The sequence below is a fragment of the Lonchura striata genome, chromosome 3, assembly GCF_050655825.1.
Source record: "Lonchura striata isolate lonStrDom1 chromosome 3, ASM5065582v1, whole genome shotgun sequence".
NCBI lineage: Eukaryota > Metazoa > Chordata > Aves > Passeriformes > Estrildidae > Lonchura > Lonchura striata.
The window spans coordinates 94,558,212-94,579,962 of NC_140705.1; the positions used below are offsets into that span (position 1 = coordinate 94,558,212).

General features: G+C 41.5%; 2 protein-coding genes across 2 annotated transcripts in view; one reads left to right on the forward strand and one right to left on the reverse strand.

Annotated features, from left to right (window-relative positions):
• LOC110475798 (lutropin-choriogonadotropic hormone receptor) overlaps positions 1–10,550 on the forward strand; it is a 33,159-nt gene extending 22,609 nt beyond the window's left edge. The window contains exon 11 of the mRNA XM_085575782.1: positions 1,418–10,550. Within this exon, the coding sequence (XP_085431908.1) occupies positions 1,418–2,696 (1,279 nt within the window). The 3' untranslated portion in view covers positions 2,697–10,550. The remainder of the gene's footprint in view (positions 1–1,417) is intronic.
• GTF2A1L (general transcription factor IIA subunit 1 like) lies at positions 6,119–18,599 on the reverse strand. The gene is made up of 9 exons (XM_085575783.1): positions 18,476–18,599; positions 16,275–16,376; positions 15,856–15,979; positions 14,433–14,488; positions 13,346–13,439; positions 11,618–12,216; positions 9,866–10,138; positions 8,969–9,058; positions 6,119–7,095 (listed from the first exon to the last, which is right to left on the reverse strand). Exons 1-9 carry the CDS (start codon positions 18,500–18,502, stop codon positions 6,988–6,990), a joined length of 1,473 nt encoding a protein of 490 aa, XP_085431909.1. The 5' UTR covers positions 18,503–18,599; the 3' UTR covers positions 6,119–6,987.
• Positions 18,600–21,751: the final 3,152 nt, after the last annotated feature.

Sequence of the window (21,751 nt, forward strand, 5' to 3'; positions counted from 1 at the left end):
TGCTTTTTTGGATTAGCATCTGTTGCACTCCTGCTGTGCATTAAATAGTCTGCCCAGCCTGTTGGCTCCTGAAGCTTTTTGCTCTGGCAAATCCCAATCCCAGCAATTCTCTGAGCAGGCATTATAATAAGCAAGTGAAAATAAGGTTATGGTTCATGGGCTTAATGGCTGCAGAACCACAGCAGAAATCATCTGGAAGTCTGAGTTCTTACTAGTAGTAAAAAAAAAAAAAAAAAAACAAACCAAAAAAACCAAAAACCAAAAAAAAATCCAGCTTGCACATAACAGCACATTCACGCAGCCTCTCAGAAAATCACAATCATTTTTATATGTAAATAGTCAAATGTATTGCTGCTCTTCCAGTTTTAGCCAGGCAAATAAATGCAAGACATTGGGCAGTTTTCAATATACAGAGAGAAGTTAGGATAACAACTTTGGGACATTATTTTCCCCACAGGAATAGCTGAAAAGCAGCTCAGTTTCATTTGCCAGTTAAGACCTTGCTCTAGAAATATCATTTAACGGACATGCTTCAGTAGATGTGGAAGCTTAAGCATGTATTTAAATTACCCTAAAGCTACCAGTTTTCTCAAAAGTTGTACTCAATAGAGATATTTTCTAGGTCTCATACTGCAGACTGTTTGCCCACCAAACAGTCAGGATGATTAGGAAGTTGGGAAATGGGCACCTGTTATGGCAGGAAAGTGCCAGAAAAGACAGTGTTTGCTTTAAACACATTTCTTCTTTGGCAGGCTTATCACCACACTCTTGATGACCTAGAGATTTTAGATATCTGTCTTAAAAAACTACATTTTTTATTAGGCATTGGGTGCAGCCTAAATTTAATAAATTCCCAGCTTCAGTGTGATTTAGTTAACCGTGCACTTCTACTCCTTGGTCTGTAATACTGCGAACAGCAAATTCCTCAGCACCTCCCAAGCCATACATAGTCTCAGGAATTTGTTTGCTAAGTGCATTTCCTAAGGAGAGCAAAGGTGCACAGTTAAAATCCATAGGTTATTTTAGTGTGGCTTCTACCAACTGCCTGCAAAACCTCTGTGCATCGAACCTGTAATCCATCAGCCCAGTGTTACTGTAGCTTGGACTGCAGCCAACCAGCAGCATGAGAACCATGGCTCCTTCACAAAGCAGTAAAAATGAAGTACTTACAAATAAGCAAATTGTATGAGAGAGCATTTCTGTGGATGGGACTATGACCCCTGCTGCTCTCCAAGGCTGCTTCCCAAACACAAAGCATCCTTACAAGGCTTTGTTATTTGTAAACACTCTGTAGAAACACATGGAGGAAGACACTGTTTTAGAACAACTGTTATCTGTTGTCTTTTGAAAAAGAATGCGAGTGGCATGCACCAAATAATTCACTTCTGTTTGGGGGTTGGTTTTTTCATGGTTACAGCGATGACTCCAACTACACATTGTGGTCAGCGGAGAGGAAGATGCACCCCTTTGCAACAGATTACGGAAGCTCTCCCTACAGCTACTCAACCATTTTTGATGACAGCGAAACAGCCGGCTTTGACTTTGAGTATGACTTTTGTCAGCCTAAAGTCCTCACGTGCACTCCGGAACCAGATGCCTTTAATCCCTGTGAAGACATCCTGGGATACAGCTTCCTCAGAGTGCTGATCTGGTTTATAAACATCCTCGCCATTGCCGGCAATTTCACCGTGCTCCTCGTTCTCCTGACCAGCCACTACAAGCTCACCGTCCCTCGCTTCCTCATGTGCAACCTGTCCTTCGCCGACTTCTGCATGGGGCTGTACCTGCTGCTCATCGCCTCCGTGGACGCGCAGACCAGCGGTCAGTACTACAACCACGCCATTGACTGGCAGACGGGCAGCGGCTGCAGCACGGCCGGCTTCTTCACGGTGTTCGCCAGCGAGCTCTCGGTGTACACGCTGACGGTGATCACCGTGGAGCGCTGGCACACCATCACCTACGCCATGCAGCTGGACCGCAAGATGCGGCTGCGGCACGCCGTGCCCATCATGCTCGGGGGCTGGCTCTTCTCCATCGGGATAGCCGTGCTGCCTCTCTTCGGGGTCAGCAGCTACATGAAGGTCAGCATCTGTTTGCCCATGGATATCGAAACAGGCCTGTCCCAAGCCTACATCCTGCTGATCTTGGTGCTGAATGTTGTCGCCTTCATTGTCATTTGTGCTTGCTACATCAAGATTTACATCGCTGTGCAGAACCCGGAGCTGGTAGCTGCCAACAAAGACACCAAGGTCGCCAAGAGAATGGCAATACTGATCTTCACGGATTTCACCTGCATGGCCCCCATCTCCTTTTTTGCCATATCTGCTGCCTTCAAAGTTCCTCTCATCACAGTGACCAACTCCAAGATCCTGCTGGTTTTATTTTACCCCGTCAACTCCTGCGCAAATCCCTTTCTTTACGCAATTTTCACCAAAGCATTTCGGAGGGATTTCTTTCTGCTGATGAGCAAGCTTGGCTGCTGCAAGAGCCGAGCAGAGCTCTACAGGATGAATTATTTCTCTGCTTATAACTCCAACTGCAGGAATGGCGGCGCAGCCACAGCCCCCGCCAAAGCCTCCCAAGCACTCCTGCTCTTGTCAGCCTTAGAGAAGCCCTATCCTGCACCACGAGACAAGACATCTCACAAGGAAAATTTATCCAGAGTGCCAAGTTACCCTTTGCAAGGCCAGTTATGATTATCTTAGTGACTAGGGATTGTTTTACAGTATCTTGAACATTTCATAATAAATAAAAATGCCAGTCAGTAATTCTTATGCAACATAACTGTTCTGACATTCAAAGTGGCGTTTTCCCTTCTCTTTCTTTGTGATTATTGGTGTGGAAGGTGGCTATTAGGCAAAACTTTTCTCTATGGGGAACCAGAAGAGTCCAGGAGTAGTTAAGTTGCTCTTGAAGCTAATAGCTACTGCAGTGATTGCAGCCTGGCTTCTTTTTCTCCAGATCTGCTTCCCTGGAGTATTTAAAGCCTGTTTGCTGCCTTTCATGGCTTCTTTTTTCATTCCTATCAGCTGTGCTGGCACTGTTGGTTTAAAGAAAGAGGCACTAAACTAGATGCCTCCATTTCATCAACAGAAACTTCCAATTACACAGCCACCTACACATAGCTAAAGAAGAGTGTTGAAGCGATAGACTGTAAAGATGTCACCAAGGAGGGAAGTTGATCTATTGAACCTTTGTCACTGGTAATTTTGCAGTTTACATTAGATCTCAGTCTGAGCTGGTGGATAGTTTACTTAAATTATTAACCCAAACACAGCCATGTGATCTGGAAATCACAAGAGATGCAAAACCCCCTCTGCTGCACACAGGACACAATTTAGGGTATCACATGTGCATACACACAAATCAGGAAAACTGTAAAGGGTCTCTCCGGCAGCAGTAGCGCTGTTTCCTGCACAGGCAAGGAACCGCTGCCTTCTTTTCCCTCCTGGGACAGTCTCAGGAACAATTTCCACCTGTCCACTCTCTGACATTGCCAGTGGCATTCAGGAATGCACCAGGGCCTCTTCAGCACACACAGTCCACCTCTATTCCCAGGTGATGAAGCAGAGTAATTACCTTTTTGTGACAACGTTTTCCCATTAAAGTCTCTTTTCTTTCACTATGCATTGCCTGATGCTAAGTGATCATGCTAAATGCCTGGTCCAGATTTGTGACTGCACTGCTAATTTAAGTAAGTGCAGCATCTGATACATAAGAGAATGGTACTATTGCAATCACTTTAAACCTTTTACATTCTCCTTTTCATCTGAGTCCTTTGCTTTCAAGTCTGTGACAGCAACTGAGTTCCAAAGCACTCCTCTTGTTGCCAAAACACGACACCACAAGCTAAATTTGCTTCACATTAATGAAAGCAATTCTTTATACTAGTGACTGGTCTATCATTAGTTCATAATTGTGGTAATTATAAATAACATCTCTGACCCACTCTTACCTTCAGCATAATGCCATGATTTCAATCATACAAAAGCTCTTGATGTAAGCACAGCTGTGCTCACGAGCAGTTCCACAGGTGGGCAAGGAAGCAGGATTGAGAACAGAGAAGACTCTTTAAAACTCTGTGGTTTAGCAATCAATACAAATTCCACTTGATGCATTCTTTACACACACCAGCCCCTGAGCTTAGCTAATAATCAAATAGGACTGTAATAAGATATCTAACTATAATACAGTTAAAGCTACTGGTGTAAAAAAATAGCTACTGGGCCTAAAACTTCTCTGTCACTTATCTCAAAAGTGATTTTTGAGACTCATTTTGTCTGTCATCCCACAGAAAAGGCCTGCACATAATTTAGGACATGACAGCACAGTATCTTAACTGAGCCACAACTGATTACTTGCATTATGTTTCAACAGGACAAGAGCTTGCCAGCACACCCTCCCCACCACATAACATGGTCAGGAAACTACAGGCAAGGGAGATGAGTCAGAATTAACAACAAGTGATGGCACCTGCCCTACAGAGCTGCAGATGTAACAGCCAAGCAGCAAGTGAGTCTCTGCAGGCATTTTTCTCTTTGTACCTGCTGCAAGTGCAGTGAAATCCACCATTTACAAAATTGCTGTTCTAAAAAAAAAATCCACTGACAAAACATCAAATGTAATTTATATACTTAAAATTTGTCTATGCACAAAAGTAAGCAAGTAAGTAAAACTTTAGTAAGAGATTTAGATTCATGACAGAGCTTCTCATACAAGTTACACTTGTTATACTATCTCATTATTTTTACTTTACCTTCTTTCTGGTGTAAAGTTTTAGAAAGCCATTTACTGAAGTATCTTTGAAGGCCATAACTGGCATTACACACCTCATCCTGTCACATCTGCAGCAATATGTTTGCTAAACTGTAGGTAGGAGCAATCAAAAACATTAATTCATAAACTATTTAGATCAGAAGTACTGATTACTGTTCAAGTCATAGGCTAGATCTTACATTTTAATAAGAAACATTTATTTTCATTATAAAAACTCCTGACTTCAGGCGTATTTAGTTGTAAATGTCTTGTTCAAAGCTGTATTTCTTTATTAATGTTACCTTTAAAACTAGCTAAAAACTAAGTGCTCTTTAGCAACTTTATTTTATAGTGACCAGGAAAAACAGGTCAAATTCAGAAGCACTATTCAGAGCCTTTGTGGTGCTAAGTGAATGGTACATATCCAGTCCTGTCCCATAGATTCCTGTACCACACTACCTCTGCTCCCAGTCTTTTCTGACATTGGAAATGGTCCCACAGTTCACAATGTGCACATTTACAGAGCATGAGCACCTCAGAGCCTGTGAGAGAGTACTGAAACCTAAAAGCATTTATCATGTGGTAAGAGCTGCATTTTTTGTGCATTTATGGGTCTGAAGTGTAGCATCAGTGCAGCTACAAGTCATCTGAATGGGGAAAAAGAAATCATACACTGGAATATTTTAACTGCCTCTGAACAGTCACTTCTTCACATTCCAGCACCAGCATCTATAAAAGACAAAGGGAACATCACACTTGGTTCAAGTGCTCTAGTTCAGTGTCCTGTCTTTGACATTGGAGAGTAGCAGATGCATCAAAAAATAAACATGTAATGGACTCAATTTTTAAAGAGCTACTTCCTGCCTTATGGCATTAGCACAAGGGTTGCCACCATTATGAACAAGGGCTTGTGGTTTTCCCTTCATTTCTTCCACACATTCATTTTCTCCCACTCTTTCCCTTCTCCCAGCCTCTGCACCCTGTCAGGAATTAGTGATAATCAAAATGCCTCAAAATGTCTCATATTCCAGCAGACATGGGAGCAGCAGCCAAGGGGGAGGTGTGCTTTAGTGTAGCACTGCCCTTCCACAGCAGGATGATCCTGTTCTGAGGCAGCCTGGCTGCAGCTTTACCATGGAATTGCCCTACAAGGAATAGGAGCCAGCCAGGGAAAAGCTGCAGCTCCGAAAGACAAGGGCCCAAAGCTTCTTTTGGACCTTTATTTCTAGAAAAACTAACAAAAAGTTGATGTTGGGAGGAATGCAGTTCTCATGATAGGGTGAGCTACTGCCATGTGCATGGCTTTGGACCCATTTCTCTAAGCAGAGTTTATATTGAGGGAACACAAAAACATCTCTGTATATGAGACAACACTTTTATTATTAGGCAAAATTTGTATAATTCACATCTTACTGGCCTGTAATCCTAGAACAATATGGAAATGTAGAGCAGCAAAGTTAAATGACTTTGCATTGACAGTGAAAATAAATCACATTTTAATGTTACATCACACTATTCATTGCATCTCAGTAGACATAGCTGGTATAGAATAAACAACAGTAATTCTCATATATTGAGAGGTCCAGGATCTTTCCCAGTAATTTCCCTTATTGCATCTATAGTGCATGTATTTAAAATAAAGTCCAAAAAACAAAAAGCAACTAAAAAGTCAAGAGAAGTGTGCAGCTGAAACAGCTACATGTTTCAGACTTGCAAAGGTATTGCTTTTTTTTCAACTCAAGTGTCTTTGAAAAGACAACATGTAATTTTATACTTCAAGTCATACCTCAGCTTTTAAGAACTGGGGAAAAAATAACAGAACAAAACATAACTAAAACTTATTTGATTATAATCAATAAGTCGTTCTTTACTAACTACTAAATATTTCTTTACCTTCTTGAATTATGATATAACATTTCAAACTTTAAAGCTATTCATTCCAATGATGCTTCTTCATTGAAAAAAATTTTAAAATCAGAAAAGAACAGCAAAGACAGCTAAGTAGCTAACAGTACAGTGGTTTAGTTTGCAAACTGAACAGCTTAACACCACAAACTAACAACACAGATTTTGCATATTTTTTTTTCATCACAGCTTTGTTGTTTTGGGGTTTGGTTTTTTTTGGGTTTTTTGGGTTTTTCCCATGGCACAACAATAGAAAGTCCAATTGTTTCACAGAAGGCTTATAAGGAAATAATGCCACAACCGTCAAGGACATACTGGAGTGAAGTTTCACCACTCTGCATCTCCAGTGGCTTTTGAAAAAACATGGTCTTTACCTTCAATGGACATCACTCCATCTTTTAAGTAGAACTTCCATTTGTTCTTAGATCGATGTATCTGATGAAAAATAATAATCAAAATTAATGAAACCACACATATATATTAGACCAGTTATTTTAAAAAAACAACAAGATTCAAGCACAACCTGTTTTACACACCTGGGTTTTATTTGAAAATCCTTATGGCCCAAAATATTCAATGGAATATTCAATGGAAGCATTATACTTCCATTGTTTATAAGGAACTCCCTGCTCCCCCAAGAGAGAAACCTCCTGAATCTTATCCCATCCTGTCCCACTCTGCTATCCCACAACTTCCCCCTAAAAACTGTTACCTATGACAGCTCAACACCAGCAGGACAAGAGAACAGTAACAGGGCAATCCCAAAACACAGAACACTTTGCAAACCAGAGTACCTTAACTAAAATGCAATGTTCTCCTTTTCACATGGCAAAGCAATGTTGCATGCACAGAGGTGCTAGGAATAGGCTAAAAGCATCAAAACTTGGCTTAAAAGCAACTACTGCTATTAAAAAAAAAAAAAAGAAAGAATTTGCATATTCTGTTCCTTTTTAAATGCCTGCAAAGAGATCCATACTCCAGAAAGTTTTCTTTAATACTAAAAGAAGGAATTTTAAATATCCATAGAAAATTCCTCAAACTGACAGCATCAATTTTCTATTCCAGAAAGAAAAGAGACAGGACAGCAATTTTACCAACAACATTGTCTTAAAGGTAACAAGGAAATTTAAGACATAACTGGTTTTAACTGCTTTCTACTGGATCTACATGTTTTATTAAATCTATATTGCAAAGGGGAAAGTTACCAACATCTTTCCCCACCTTCTGTAACGCTCAATTTCTAATAACATCTGACACTAAATTTCCTATAAGGCATGCCCAATGCTGACCTTCCTAGTAGTTTCTTTTAGATTTTCAGGCAATTTTTCAGCTTATTTCAGACAAAATTTGCTCTAGATAACAGTATGCACTACTTATAGCAACTGTAATGTCTGAGTTCTGAAGCTGCAAAACTTGGTGTACCTTTCAATACAATACACACACCAATAGCTTCATTTCAGAGGCATTTTCTACACATATCCCTATAACTTTCCAAAATAACTGGTCTCAGGAACAGTCAATCTGTCACAATTTATAAAGACAATTTTCTTAGCACCTCTCTGTTTCCTAAACCACAGACAACCACACAGAAATTTACAGGCCTAGTTAGACACACAAAAGTTTTCTAGTCACTTTTGAAAGAATACATTAAAAAAAAGTCAAGGCACACTCTTAAATAAACTACCGGAATTTTTCCATATTTGCTTAAAAATATACCCTTTTTTTCTCTTTTAAATTACTGATATGTAAGCATCCAAAACCATACAATAGCTAAAAGAACTTAATTTGATCTTCAGGAGTTCAAAGCAAGGTTGAATTTTAAGCATTAAAATTAAGGTGGACAATAAGGCACTTAATGACTACTTTGTTTCTCAGACACAAAAAAATTCTGGTAGGAAAGTCTGTGAGCACTACAAAGATAAATAAAACAGTAAAAGAAAGTACATGCACCTCTCTTTCTGTTATCCTTTTTAAAAGCCTTAATTCACAGCTGAATGTGCCTACATACATCCACGGAGATGTTGATCTTACTTAAAAGTTAAGGAAATAAACAAGCTTTTGCACCTTTACAAATCATAATTTTGCCAGACTTGTTGTTCCCTTTTCCTGTAATAGGCCATTATGATTATCCTCTTTTCAGAAAACAGTAGGAAAGCCTACAGACTATTGTCAGCTAAACACATCATTTAAACACTCCATTACGGCATTACAGTTTCTTCAAAAGGCACTGACAGGAGAGCAGAGATGCATTTGCTGCAGATATTATTTAAGATGATTAAATAACAAAGATGAAAGTGTTTTACTGTACCTTTTCATACTGACAAACTATCACATTGTCGGTGTCAAACAAGTCTGCAATGTCCTGCTCACTGACATCATCACCAGAGTTTAAGGGGTCCTAGAAATTAAAATTCTGTTTTATACACTCTTTCAGAATAGCAATTAATACACCTGGAATCAAACATACCCAGAACAATAAAGTTACCATTGCAAAAATCAAGACCTGGAAGCTGTGAAGACCACATTGCACCAACCTCATTTACAAGTACCTTTTACATGTTTGCATTCTCAAAACCCAAAACACCCTAAACAAAAACACATGTCAAAAAAACAAAACTCATAAAGCAGACCCCAGTAACTGAATAACTGATCAAGTTTATATGAAGTCCAAATGCTACAAGTTAATTCTCCTATGAACAAACCCATAGGATACAAAACTGCATATCTTTAAGAAAAAAGAAAACTTAGGAAATACAGGGAATTAAAGGGAGAACAAAGTTCTTGTATCACATTGTTCTCTGTCTAATCCCCGATGTTCCTTCAGAAGGAAAGGAAACCTAGATTTGTATCTGACCTTATTTAAATAAATCTTACTTAAATCTGATTCTTTAAATAATATCTTAAGTCAAAAGCAGAACTCCATTCCACTGAGGCCAGGGTTTTACAATAAAACTTTAATTCTGATAGCTAAGTATTTTAATTCCTCCAATAAACAAATGACTTTCCAACAGTTCTTTCATTTGTCAATACCTCATAATGAGCTTTCAAGTAATTTCTCTGCATTACCTCCTGTCTCCAGAGGTTTGTAACTTCACTGTGCATGCCCTGCATCAAACTAACCAGGAACCGTTCTAGGTCAAACAATTCAACCATCAGGAGAGATCCAATATTGTTATGTGCTTCTAAAGGCTTAAAAGTAAATTACCTCCTCAACTACGTCTATCTGGAGGTCTTCATTGTCCCCATCACTGCAGCTGGACTCTGTGTTTGAAGAACTGTCACATTCTTCATCAGAGTCTTCCTCATCATCCAGAACTCTTAGATCCTCTGAATCAATAAAGCCAATGAATTCATTCTCTTCTTTATCTTTTGTTTGTGATATTTGTTCCTTGGAAGAAACATCCCCAGTGCCATCGAGCTGACTTATGCCTTCAATGTCACTGCAGAGATCTTTCTCCAGCAGTAAATCAGATTCCGTCTGCTCCGCAGGTTCCATGGGACAGGAATGAAAGAGACCAGGGACAGCTTGTGAATCAACACGGCCCATGTTCAGCCTGGGATTTTTGTTTAATACATCAACAAGCCTGGGGCACTCATTTGAGAGTCTCAGGTCCTACTGTTTGTTAAACCTGAGTACATTTGCAAACATTGTGTTGCATCTAACTTAAACGGAACCCAGGTATATGCCTCTGCAATACAGAAAAAAAATTTCTTACCCTTTTCTCTAAACACCCTCATACTCCAACAACTCTAAAACAAAGGCAATCAAGTGGACATTTAGAATTTCTGTTGCAAAAACTAAATCTCTCATAAAAACAAAAAAGGAAGCTACTCCTCCACCCCTAAAAATAGCATTTTTCATTTCTGAAATAAAAGTCAAGATGAACTGATCCCTCTCCCTCAACTCATTCAAAATGCTTTGTTTACATAAGATATAAAAAGCTGGGACAGTAAATATTTCAGTACTTCAAGTTACTGTTCATAAAAGTGATAGAATTCCTAAACAGAGCATTCACAGGAGCATAAAAGGGCTTTAAGGTTTCAGCTATCTTCAATTTCTCATTAAATCTTTATTGTAGCACTTAATTCCCATCCACATACACTTTCTAGTTCAAGAAAGGAACACTTGGTTTTGACCTCCCGTTCGCACTACTGACAGTCTTCATCATGCTGCCATCAGAGTTCAGATGAGCAACATTACACTTTCTATTTACAGACATTGGGCATTACTGTCATTAAATCTGCCTCAATCACATATGAGCACTACAACTCAAAGTCACCAAGCCAGCCTGAACTTCAAACATCTGCAAGTAATTTCTGGCACTAAAATTAGATGAGGTCAGGAAAGCATCTTGTTAATTAAAATCACTCAAGTTTCCCACACAGCTCTAGCTGATTTCTAGTTTACCCAGGACTTTTTCCCCAAGGAAATACATTTTCTTCAAGGAGATTTTCACTTATCAAATTTGACTTTTCATCTTGAATGCATTCTCAATACATCTTTAATGCTCTTCACACATTACAAGTTAAAATTAATCCCAGCTGATTCTGCAAAAGCACTTTGCCCACAATTGACCAGTATCTATATGCAGATCAGTGCCAGAATGATATGGAAGTTCTCAAGGAGTCTTTCATGTCTGCTTAGTCACAAAAAAACTGCCATGAATCTCAAAAGTAGTCAATAAGTCTAATACATTCCATCTATCCATTACATTTTTCAGTATTTTTAAATGGATATTCTCATAAAACACAGTATTTTAGCAGTAGTTTTGACAAATTCTTAATGTAAAAACAAACAGTCAGCTACTGCTATTCTAAACAACCTTAAGACTGAACGCTAAAATTAAAAGAACTTTTGTTCTTCTCACTTAGAGGCGCTAGCTGTCACTTAGAAATGTGTTCAAGCAACCATCTCTAACAGATGTACTTTCATTAGCTGAGAAACAGAAGGCCTTACCTTGTCAGAGGAAGCCATGCTGCCCTGATCCTTTAGAAATGAATTTTCATCCAAACTTTCCCCTGCAATAATCAGGTCAATTATATCATCAGACACCTGCTGCTGCAGTAGCTCAGGATGCTCCATGTCCAGCTGCCCCTCCACATCCAGCAGGACATTGCTTGAGCTGCTTGCCAAGGATTCATCAATAAAAAGTCCTTCAGAGCATTCTGGAGTAAACACAGCTGTGTGAAGGTTGTCATGCTGGAATTTCTCTGTGGATTCACTGCACTGATTCAACACTGCATTAATTTCAAATTCCTGCAGACTCACAGAAGGCTGCTGGACCAAGGTAGCCGAGGTCTCCAGGTGCTGTTTTTCCACATAGCTTGGTTTAAACAGCACAGCCTGTTGGACAGCAGTCTCCTGGGGCTGCTGCAGTGTTTCACCAGCTGCATGCGCAGCAGATGCATTCAGCTGTGTGACACTGGCAAGGCTGGCCTGCAGAACTGAAGCTTGCCCAAGGGGATGAAACATCTGTTGCACAGGGTAGTGGAGAATGCTTCCATCTCCCGAGGCCTGTGTGACCACAATAGGCACATTCACCTTGTAAAGCTGTCCTGCAGAGGGAAGAGTTTAAAACTGCTTCAGCAGGTGAAACTACAGGCTCATCCAGGACACTGACCTGTCACCACTAAAAACAAGAGCAAACACCAGGCCAAACTATGAGAAAAAGGACATTTGCAAAGCAAAACTTTCCTCAAGCACAACTGAAAATCAGGCATTCAGAAACTTTCTGAATCATGGCTTCCAGCCAGTCCATCATTTTTAATGCCTCTTTTTGGGTTTGGCCTACAAAATACCCTGTGACAGCAAGTTCAATAATTTAACTACATGCTGGTTTTAAAATAAAGAAAGGAATAGCCCGGTTTTGAATTTTTTCCATGTCATTTCAGAAACTAAGGAATACAAGATGAAACAGTAAGCTAGTCCATAGCTACAGGGAGAGTTCATCTCTTTAAGGACATTTAGGTATTCTCTCTAAAACCCTGCCTATTTTAGTTTAAAAAAACCCAAATAACCCCTAAATTATATATCTTTTCTTAAGAAAACCACTCCAAATACTGAATGCTTAAAGTTGTTACTATCAGTGTTAGAACTGAGACGCCAGAACGCAGTTCCAAATTTCATTTTATTTTTCTTCTCCCCAGACACATGATTACAGAGACAGTCACTGGTAGCAGTCTATAGGTCTCATGAAATCAGGAATTATACCTGAAACAGATAACTAGAGACATCAGTTTTCAACGAAGAACAGCTGTTTGAGAGAAGAGTCAATGACTGAACTAAGCCTTCCAATGATCACACCAAAGCAGTTTTTGTACCAGCAGTTCAGGCAGTATTATCACCAAAAGAATGGGATCAAAAAGGTTAATGGATAGTTAGATTTTATTTGAATAAGAAATCAATTTTGACTCTGAAGCACCACAGTGCCTTTAGCTTTTTGAAAGCATAGAAGATTGTCCTAGAGAGACAGGGAGAAGAAGATACCGTGTCTGGGGCTGACAAAGGAAAACACTTGTTACTAGCTGTAAAACTAACACACCAACTAATCAATACAATTACTTCGAGGAGGATAGCTGGCTCTACCCTACACTTCAACTTCTCATCTGTTTCATCTACTGTCCCTGGGACTCTTTCAACATCCCCAGGGCACTGCAAGGTTTGACACCTCCTCATTACCCTTACCTGGTGCTGGCTGCAGCATCACTCCAGCTGGCATCTGTAAAGGATAAGCTACACACGAAGGGACAGCAAGAGTCACACCCACTCGTGGGGACCCCTGCAACACAAGAGCTGGGTTTAGGCAGGAAAGGGCACTGAGTGCCACACCTGGAATATCCACAGGAAACACCAGTGGGGGGTTCTCTGTGGTCATCTTCACTGGAAAACTGCATCCTGCTTTTGAGATTTAGACAGGTGAAGAGTATTCTGCACTGACAGAGTAATGGCTTGCCCCAAGTGTTTCCTGCTTTCCAGCTATCACACTCCCTTTTAGTTAAGGCAACTTTTTCCGTAATCCCCCAATGTACCCACTACCCAGAGAGGTGTTTTGCTACTCAAAGTCACTTTTATCTAAGTTTATGCATTACTCCACACAGCACAGGTTTCTTGCCTAGGCCTATGAAGTCACTTCACATTCTCTATTCCTCCTGGGAAGCAAAGAGTTGGATATACACCTCCCTTTCAATCTAGCTGTTCTGAGGAAATCCAACTTTTAAATCAGGAAACGTACATATTGCACAAGCATCTTCCCAATATTGTATTTCAACTTGACAAGCTACTTAGCTTGAGGCTCAGGAGGCACTCAGTAAGTTCATCAAGCTCTGGCAATCAGTGGCTGCTCCCCAAAGAAATTTTGCTAATGCCCAGAATTCTGATCTTGTCAACTATAAAAACACTCATTTTCCTTCTGGATGATTTCTACTCCTCACAGATAATGCTGCTCCCAGCTTCACTAGCGGTTGTTATTTCCCAGCTATGCACTATTTTAACAACCAGTAATAAATTTTTTCTTTAAAAAGTATATGTAGCTGTGCATTTCCACTACACTTTCATTCTATGGGCTAAATACATACAGCTGTGTCTTTCCAACATTTCTGGCTTCACTTCTTGCAGAATCAGCTGATACATCCCCATTCTTTTTCGCTGCTCCAACAGAAGCAGCAGTGATGCAACTCTCCCTACTTAAACCTAATAACTGACAAACAACTTTAAAAATTTGTAAGTCCAACATAATCAAAATTGAAGTAAAACAATCACTACAGCTACATACCAGTTTTGCTGCTGTGAAATGCTGAAAACCTCTGCCAGCTTGGATGACATAAGAAGCTGTAAAGAAAAAAAGCCACTTTACAAAAAACATTAATTTCTTGGATACAGTTATCATTCAATAATTTACAGCAAACATAAGTGAAACTAAAACAATCTAACTTCAGTTCATCCTATTAGTGAACACAAGTATTGTCTTGTCAACTTGAGGAAAACATGCATTTTTTTCACAGAAGAGCAAATCCAGTGATGCAAAAAGATTTTCAACAGCACCCAATGCCGAATTCCATGGGAGAAAAAAGGGCAAAGGGAAAACTTTCCTGGGCTTTTAGGAGCAAGCAATTTAGGTAGCCCTAACTACTTTGAAAATCTCTAGCCATGGGGCAATTCAAATCCCCCTTTTGGAAACAAGATTTACTCAGATTGCTTTAAACAAGATTTACAAATAGATTTACTCAGACTGCTTGGCCTTAGTATTGCCCTTTAAAAACCTAAGAGTAAGAAGGTATGGCTTATTAAATATAAAACTTGCAATAGCCTGCAAACACAAAAGTATATTCCTTTTAGTTGTGTGGAATAAAATACCTGCCTCCAAAAACAGTTCATCCAACTAGGAAGACTGTAAAAAAAAAAACAATCACAAAAAAAAGGAAGAAAAAAAAAGAAAATAAGTAAAGAACCCCACTGATAAAGAATGCCTGCCCAAGCTTGAAATACACTACAACACGGATTTTCATTAAATCACCTCATATGGGGTTTGTCCTTCATGGGCAAAGGTCCTAACAGCCTCTCACTTTGGAACAAGTCTCAGCTGAGTACTACACTCTACCGTAACAATACCACAGTGGTCAGCTGGACTTTATTAAGAATAAGTCCTGATATCAGAGACTGTGTGAAAGTCAAGTACCCCTCTGCAACAGGAATGCTGCTCTTAGAAAAACTAACTGAAAGATAAACTAAAAAACTTCCTCTCTTCTGTTTGAGCAAGGGATTACATTTTAACAAATTGAGAACAAGATTAAGCCCCAGCTTGACAGCAGAACTGCACGGCACAAATGAGCCATAAAACCTCTGCACATCAGGACACACATCAAAAGGGGAAGAAGGAGCTTAACCCTGCAGGTAAATTTGCAACTGAAGGGCTACACTATTGGACTGCAGACAAGGAGGCTAAAACTCTGTGCATGTTTTGCCACTAGAAATGAGCAGCTGATCAAAAGCATTTAGACAGAGTTCTACTTGTTTATTAAAGTTTAATTAATCATTTACTGGTCAAATTCTGCTTCCAAATAATTACTGTTCCACATCAAGCTAGATATATGCATAAGATATATACACAAACCAAGATTATTCCAAGCCTTCCAAAAACATCCCTGAATCACTGAGATATTCTTAAATTGCATGCAGTGTGTCCAACAACATCTGACCTGCTGAAGTCTGCAAAACGCTGTGAGAACCGTGTGGCAGCTGCAGACTGAACGGTGGAGAACAGCGGCTGTGTTTGAAGAAGCCTTCTGTTGCTTTAGACTGTGCCACCTTCGTTTCCCAAAGCTGCAGGAAGATTATTAAGGTCAATAAACATCAGCTTTAAAAACAAACTGCACCAAAAAATATAATCAGGTATTCCTAGCTTTTCCAAGAGTAAATTGACTGATTCTATCCAACAAATAGCAAAAACGAACCAATTTCAACTCCCAACAGCCCCCACGTCACTTGCATGATACTTGCAACTCCTAAATTAGGGCAGAAGTTTGCATGTTTCAGAGGGCAAAGAAATTGACAGGTCCGTCATCTCAAAAGAAAAACACAAACACAACTGCTGTTAATGCAAGGGAACCCAACAAACCTGCTTCAAGTCTTTCAGAACCTGCTCCTCTACACCCTCCTCTGCAAAGAGTTCCCGCACGCCTTCAATCACATCTTCGATAATGGACTTGTACAGCTCACTCTACATTAGAAAAAAAAGAAATATTTTCAAGTTAAGATGGGCATTAAGTCATTTGAAAAGATAGCACAAAGTCTAAGTTCACTTCATAAACCACTGTTACAAACAGAACAGCATGAACAGATCAGTTTAATAAACTGAATGACACATGCAAAGGTCTGCAAGTCCACTCATTTTTTAAACCTAACAACCTAAAAAAGTACTAGATTTGAGTCTCAAATGATTGTACTAGATTTGAGCCTCAAATTATTGTTTAGGCTACCAACAATTTGGTAAATGCTTAAGAAAATCCTAGAAACATTTAAAAACCATTGCTGTGCTGTATTTTCAAACAAGCTTGTCTAACCCCATTGTATCATAGTAGAATCACTGCTCCTAATCTAAGGGCCAACCAATAATACAAGCTACTAAAAATGAACTCTGCCAGTTCCATCAGAAGCAGAATGTAAGGAATCCACAAAAATTGAGATTTTTTTTTTTTCTTTGTGGAAACAATCTGATGCTGCATGGTAACCTAACTGGAATTTGAACACTACTTTTATCAATACAGATCATTCATCTTATATTACAATAGGACTCCAACAGAACATTTTATTCTTTCTTCTGCCCATGTCAGTGATTAAATCCTAATCCTCTAGTCAGACCTGGACAGAAGATACACATGAGCTTCAAGATTCCTACACTCCAATACAAATGTAAGATAATGAGCCTTTAGCAATTTAAAGCTTATTCATCTTGACTCTCATTACCATCAGAATAGCCTTCCAAGGTGAAAAATGGAGCTGAAATATTTTAGAAAACCTTGCAAGATTCTAGATTAATAATTTTTTTTTTTACATATCAAGTTAATATTTTACTCATCCAAAGTTGTTCTAAAGTGCAGATAACAATTTCTTTTCAAACAAAAGAAGATATTAAGAAATAACATGTTACACTTTCCAGAAAAAGCAACTTTAAAACAACCATACTCATGTGTAATTTATTATTAGGGGTTATCAACCTCCAGAGTCCCCCAGCACTTTTTTGGAATACTAGAAAGATGAAGAGGGGGGAAAAAAATTTGCTCTTGTACCTCTCCACTAAAAGCTGCTGATCAACCCAAACTTCAAATGCTCTGCCCTCACTGCTAATCCAGAAGAGAATCTAAATGTCAGTCTTTCAATGGGCCTATTCCTCTCCCCAGGACTGCCAAGCTACAGTGAGTACAAATATTTATTGTGCTGTATAAAAACTGTACGCAGCAATTGTAAAATTCAAACCCCGCACGCTTGCAAATTCGAGAAAAATGGTTACAGCACAGACGCTATTGTACTCCAGCTTAATCCCTTCACACACAGGCACTCCTTCGGCACAACCAGGCCACCCATAGCAGGAATTGTCCAACTCCGTTTTACTCGTGTGCAGTGGGGTGGCATGGCAGGAGGGGCTCATCCACATCCCATTGCAGCAAAGCCCCCGAGGCTCCCCTGGGATCCCAGTCCTTTGGGGGACCCCGCCGGGCGCGAAGGCCGCGGCGGCCGGGCCCCGCCGGGCGCGAAGGCCGCGGCGGCCGGGCCCCGCCGGGCGCGAAGGCCGCGGCGGCCGGGCCCCGCCGGGCGCGAAGGCCGCGGCGGCCGGGCCCCGCCGGGCGCGAAGGCCGCGGCGGCCGGGCCCCGCCGGGCGCGAAGGCCGCGGCGGCCGGGCCCCGCCGGGCGCGAAGGCCGCGGCGGCCGGGCCCCGCCGGGCGCGAAGGCCGCGGCGGCCGGACCCCGCCGGGCGCGAAGGCCGCCGGCTCCCGCCCTGGCACCGCCGCGCTGCCGCAGCTCCCTCGCGCCCCGCGGTACCCAGCGCCAACCCCTTCTGCCCACAAATGGTCGTTTTCAACAGACTTTTTTAATTAATTAAAAATTAATTCTAAATCAATTTTTAAAATTTTTTTAATTTAAAAAAAAGGGCTTTCGATGTCGTCGTCGGGCTTCCCGCGCCAGCGAACAGGTGGAGGCTGCTGGCCAGGCCGGGAGGCGACATCCTCATCCCTGTCCCCAGTGTCCCGCAAGGAGCAACGGCCAGACCCCGCTGTACTGTGCTATCCTGGCCTGTCCTAGCCTGGCCCTGCCACTCACCACGGGGCTGTCGTGAGCCATAGCCATGGCCACGGCCGCCGCCGCCTCAGCGCCGCCCGCCTTAAGGCGCCGTTGCCCGCCGGACGCGGCCGGCCCCGCCCGCGCCCTGCCCCGCCGGCCCTCGGGGCTCCCGTGCCTCACACACCCCTAAGCCCCGCCGGCCCTCGGGGCTCCCGTGCCTCACACACCCCTAAACCCCGCCGGCCCTCGGGGCTCCCGTGCCTCACACACCCGAGCCCCGCCGGCCCTCGGGGCTCCCGTGCCTCACACACCCCTAAACCCCGCCGGCCCTCGGGGCTCCCGTGCCCCACACACCCCTAAACCCCGCCGGCCCTCGGGGCTCCCGTGCCTCACACACCCGAGCCCCGCCGGCCCTCGGGGCTCCTGTGCCCGGCACACCCCAAAACCGGGCCGGCTGTGGGGCACGTCATGCTAAAGCCAGACCCTAAAACTCGGCACCAAGCTACAGCCTGAAACAGCACCCTGTGAGCACAGGATTTACCGAGCTGGGGAGCCGCAGGTGTTCCCGTGGGGTGGGAATGCGCCCAGGAAAACTGGCTGCAAACACGTTATCATTTTTGCTCCAATAAACCCTGAAGTCGTGATTGCCTCCTAAACAGGGATAGCTGAAGTTAAGTGTTGCAGTTAAGCAGCAGCAATCTGGTGCAACTACTCAATTATTGCTTACATTTGCAGCAATCTGCTCGTATGTTAATGCAGAGATCTACTAATTTAGCAGTTACTAATCTGGAAAAATGTTCATTAATCTCATATGTGTAGGAGAATATATACTTAGGTCTTTATGCACCTTTGGTTGGTGTTGCCCTGAGGCTTCTGAGAACCTAGAAAGAGAATCTCTTTTTCCTTTCATTTTCCTTTGTTTTTCATTTTTTAGGTAGCTATGTCATTAGAGTGCTGCTTGGCTTGTGAAAAGGATTCTCACCCATTAAGCTTTAATTTTTAAGGCTTACACATCCTGAAAAATGAAAATATTTTAATGAAAATACTGTCAGACCCTTAATTAAATAGCCAGACTAACACCTACAAAATAGAAGAAGCAACACCCTTAATAAGCTGCGTTTTCACAAGTGAGACAAATGCAATTTGCTATTGAAGTAATTTTTCTCTGCAAGAAAATATGTTTAATGACACTGCTTAAGTCTTGAATTAAACAGCAGTTGCATATTCAGCTGTTCTGTATGCCCTCCATCATTGTGAGGAAAAGGCAAGCCATGTTGCTTTGCTTATGGAATAATTTAAATAATAAACCATATTTTTTCTTAAAGCACAGTGCTCATTTGAAACTGCCTGGGCCAGTGTGTACCAAAAGTGTCCTTATTCTTCTCCTGACTTTTTTTTCCTGTTGTGTTAGCTGAGATAGCAGGAAGGAGCTGCAGCCTTGAGGCTCTTGCTGGGCCCTGAAGGTCACAGATGGGGATCCTGCAGCTGGCTGCCACCTCCTCATCAGGCAGCCAGACCTGACCCAGAGCCGTGGCCCTGTCAGCACGATGTACAGGGCTTCTTAAAAGTGCAAGTGCAGGGAGAAGATTCATAAATGAGCTCGCTGCTTTCTACCTCCCTCTGTTTATCTCAGGGTGCCTTAGAATCAGAGCAGTTTCTACACCTAACTTCAAAAGAAGGAGAGCTGGGGAGTTTGGTACTAAAGCACTGCTCTGTTGTCACAGATGGTGGTCAGGTGGCTTTGCCTATGTCCGCAGGAAAATTTGCAGAGCAAAGCAAATTATCCTTACCTGCAGTTGAGGTGGACAGCATGTATTTGCATTTCCACAAGGCACTGTGGACATCCCCCATCTGTTCTAAATGATACCCTCTGTATTGTGAATAGCAAAGGGCCTGTCACCAGGTCATGCCAGCTCCCTTTGTGCCGGGACAGCAGATAAACCTACTTAGAGTATACAGATATCACCGGGGATAAAGTAGGAAATGGAACACTACTTTCCAAGCTGCACAGGGAAGTTGCAGATGGCATTTCCTGCTAATCAAGACACTTCCATTTTCATCTGTGGCCTAGCAACACACTTTATATAATTTCTTTTACAAATTCCTAGGGAAGGTGTCTTTTCATCCAAGTGCTCTCAGCCGAACAGCATGAAAAAGCCTGGTATGCACAGAAAAAAATTCAGTCATTTCTGAACAAGGGGGAAAACATAAAAATACCTGTGACTAGCATTACTCATACTGACTGGCTAGCTTTGATATGGTGAGCTTAACCTACTATCTGTGTCCTGCCAACGCTGTTGTCATTTTCATGCTTATGGAAGTTTTTAACATTTAATCCCACTTTTAAGTGAAGAAACTGAGGCACAGACCCACCAAATATCCTGCCTGAGCTCACAAATGGCAGCCAGGAACAGCATTGGGGTTTAAACAGTCTTGGTTCAGCTTCCAGTCCAGCTCTCCCCATTGTAGTCTCTTTAAGAGCTCACCGAAGTTTTAGAGAAGGCAAGATTATCATGCTGTTCAAACCCTCCTGATTTTTCAGGGGTTTTGTCTGCCTTTGGGATTGTGCTGCTTAAGGGCACCTCAAGCATTCCTTTACTAGAGAGGTTTTAATTTGTAAATATTTATACTCCTTTTGGTACATGATGTCTAGAGAATATTTATTTTTGGTTGATAAGTCTTAATTAATCATTAAAAAAAAAAAAGTTACCATTTTCAAATGTCTTCCCTCTAAGAAACAGAGAACCCTCAGCACACTCAGATGCTTGGTCATGAATGCCCTCTCCTGTCTAAATCCAGCATTGCTGCTGGAAAGGAACACAGCCACACAACTGCAAGGCTGCAAAATTCGTTCTCAAAGCATATTACACAAACAACATTTTGCCTTTTCTTTCCAAGTAAAGGCAATCATTCTTAGGAGGAACTGGTTGCAGAATCCAGACAGTCCTCATGGAGATAATATGATATGAGCAGAGGTGTAATTTCATTTTAAAGATATCCTCTAATGTGTTCCCTTTGTTTTCAGCTGTTGACTCATAGATATATGGCACTCCAGTCTCATAATCAATTTTATTAACAGCATGATTTTGTTAAAAGCTCCATCATTTCCCTCTGAGTTGTGAGACAGATAGTATTGGGACCTGTGATTTGTTCCTTTTTCATTTATCATGTGTGACTCCTGTTTCTTCAAGAGTCTCTCTTTTTTTACCTGATTTAAGCCACTTTATCGGAACTATAGAAAGAGCTCTGCCTTAATTCAATGTAATGACAAATTTTCAGGACATTGGGTGGTTTATGAAGGGCTCTGACCTGTAC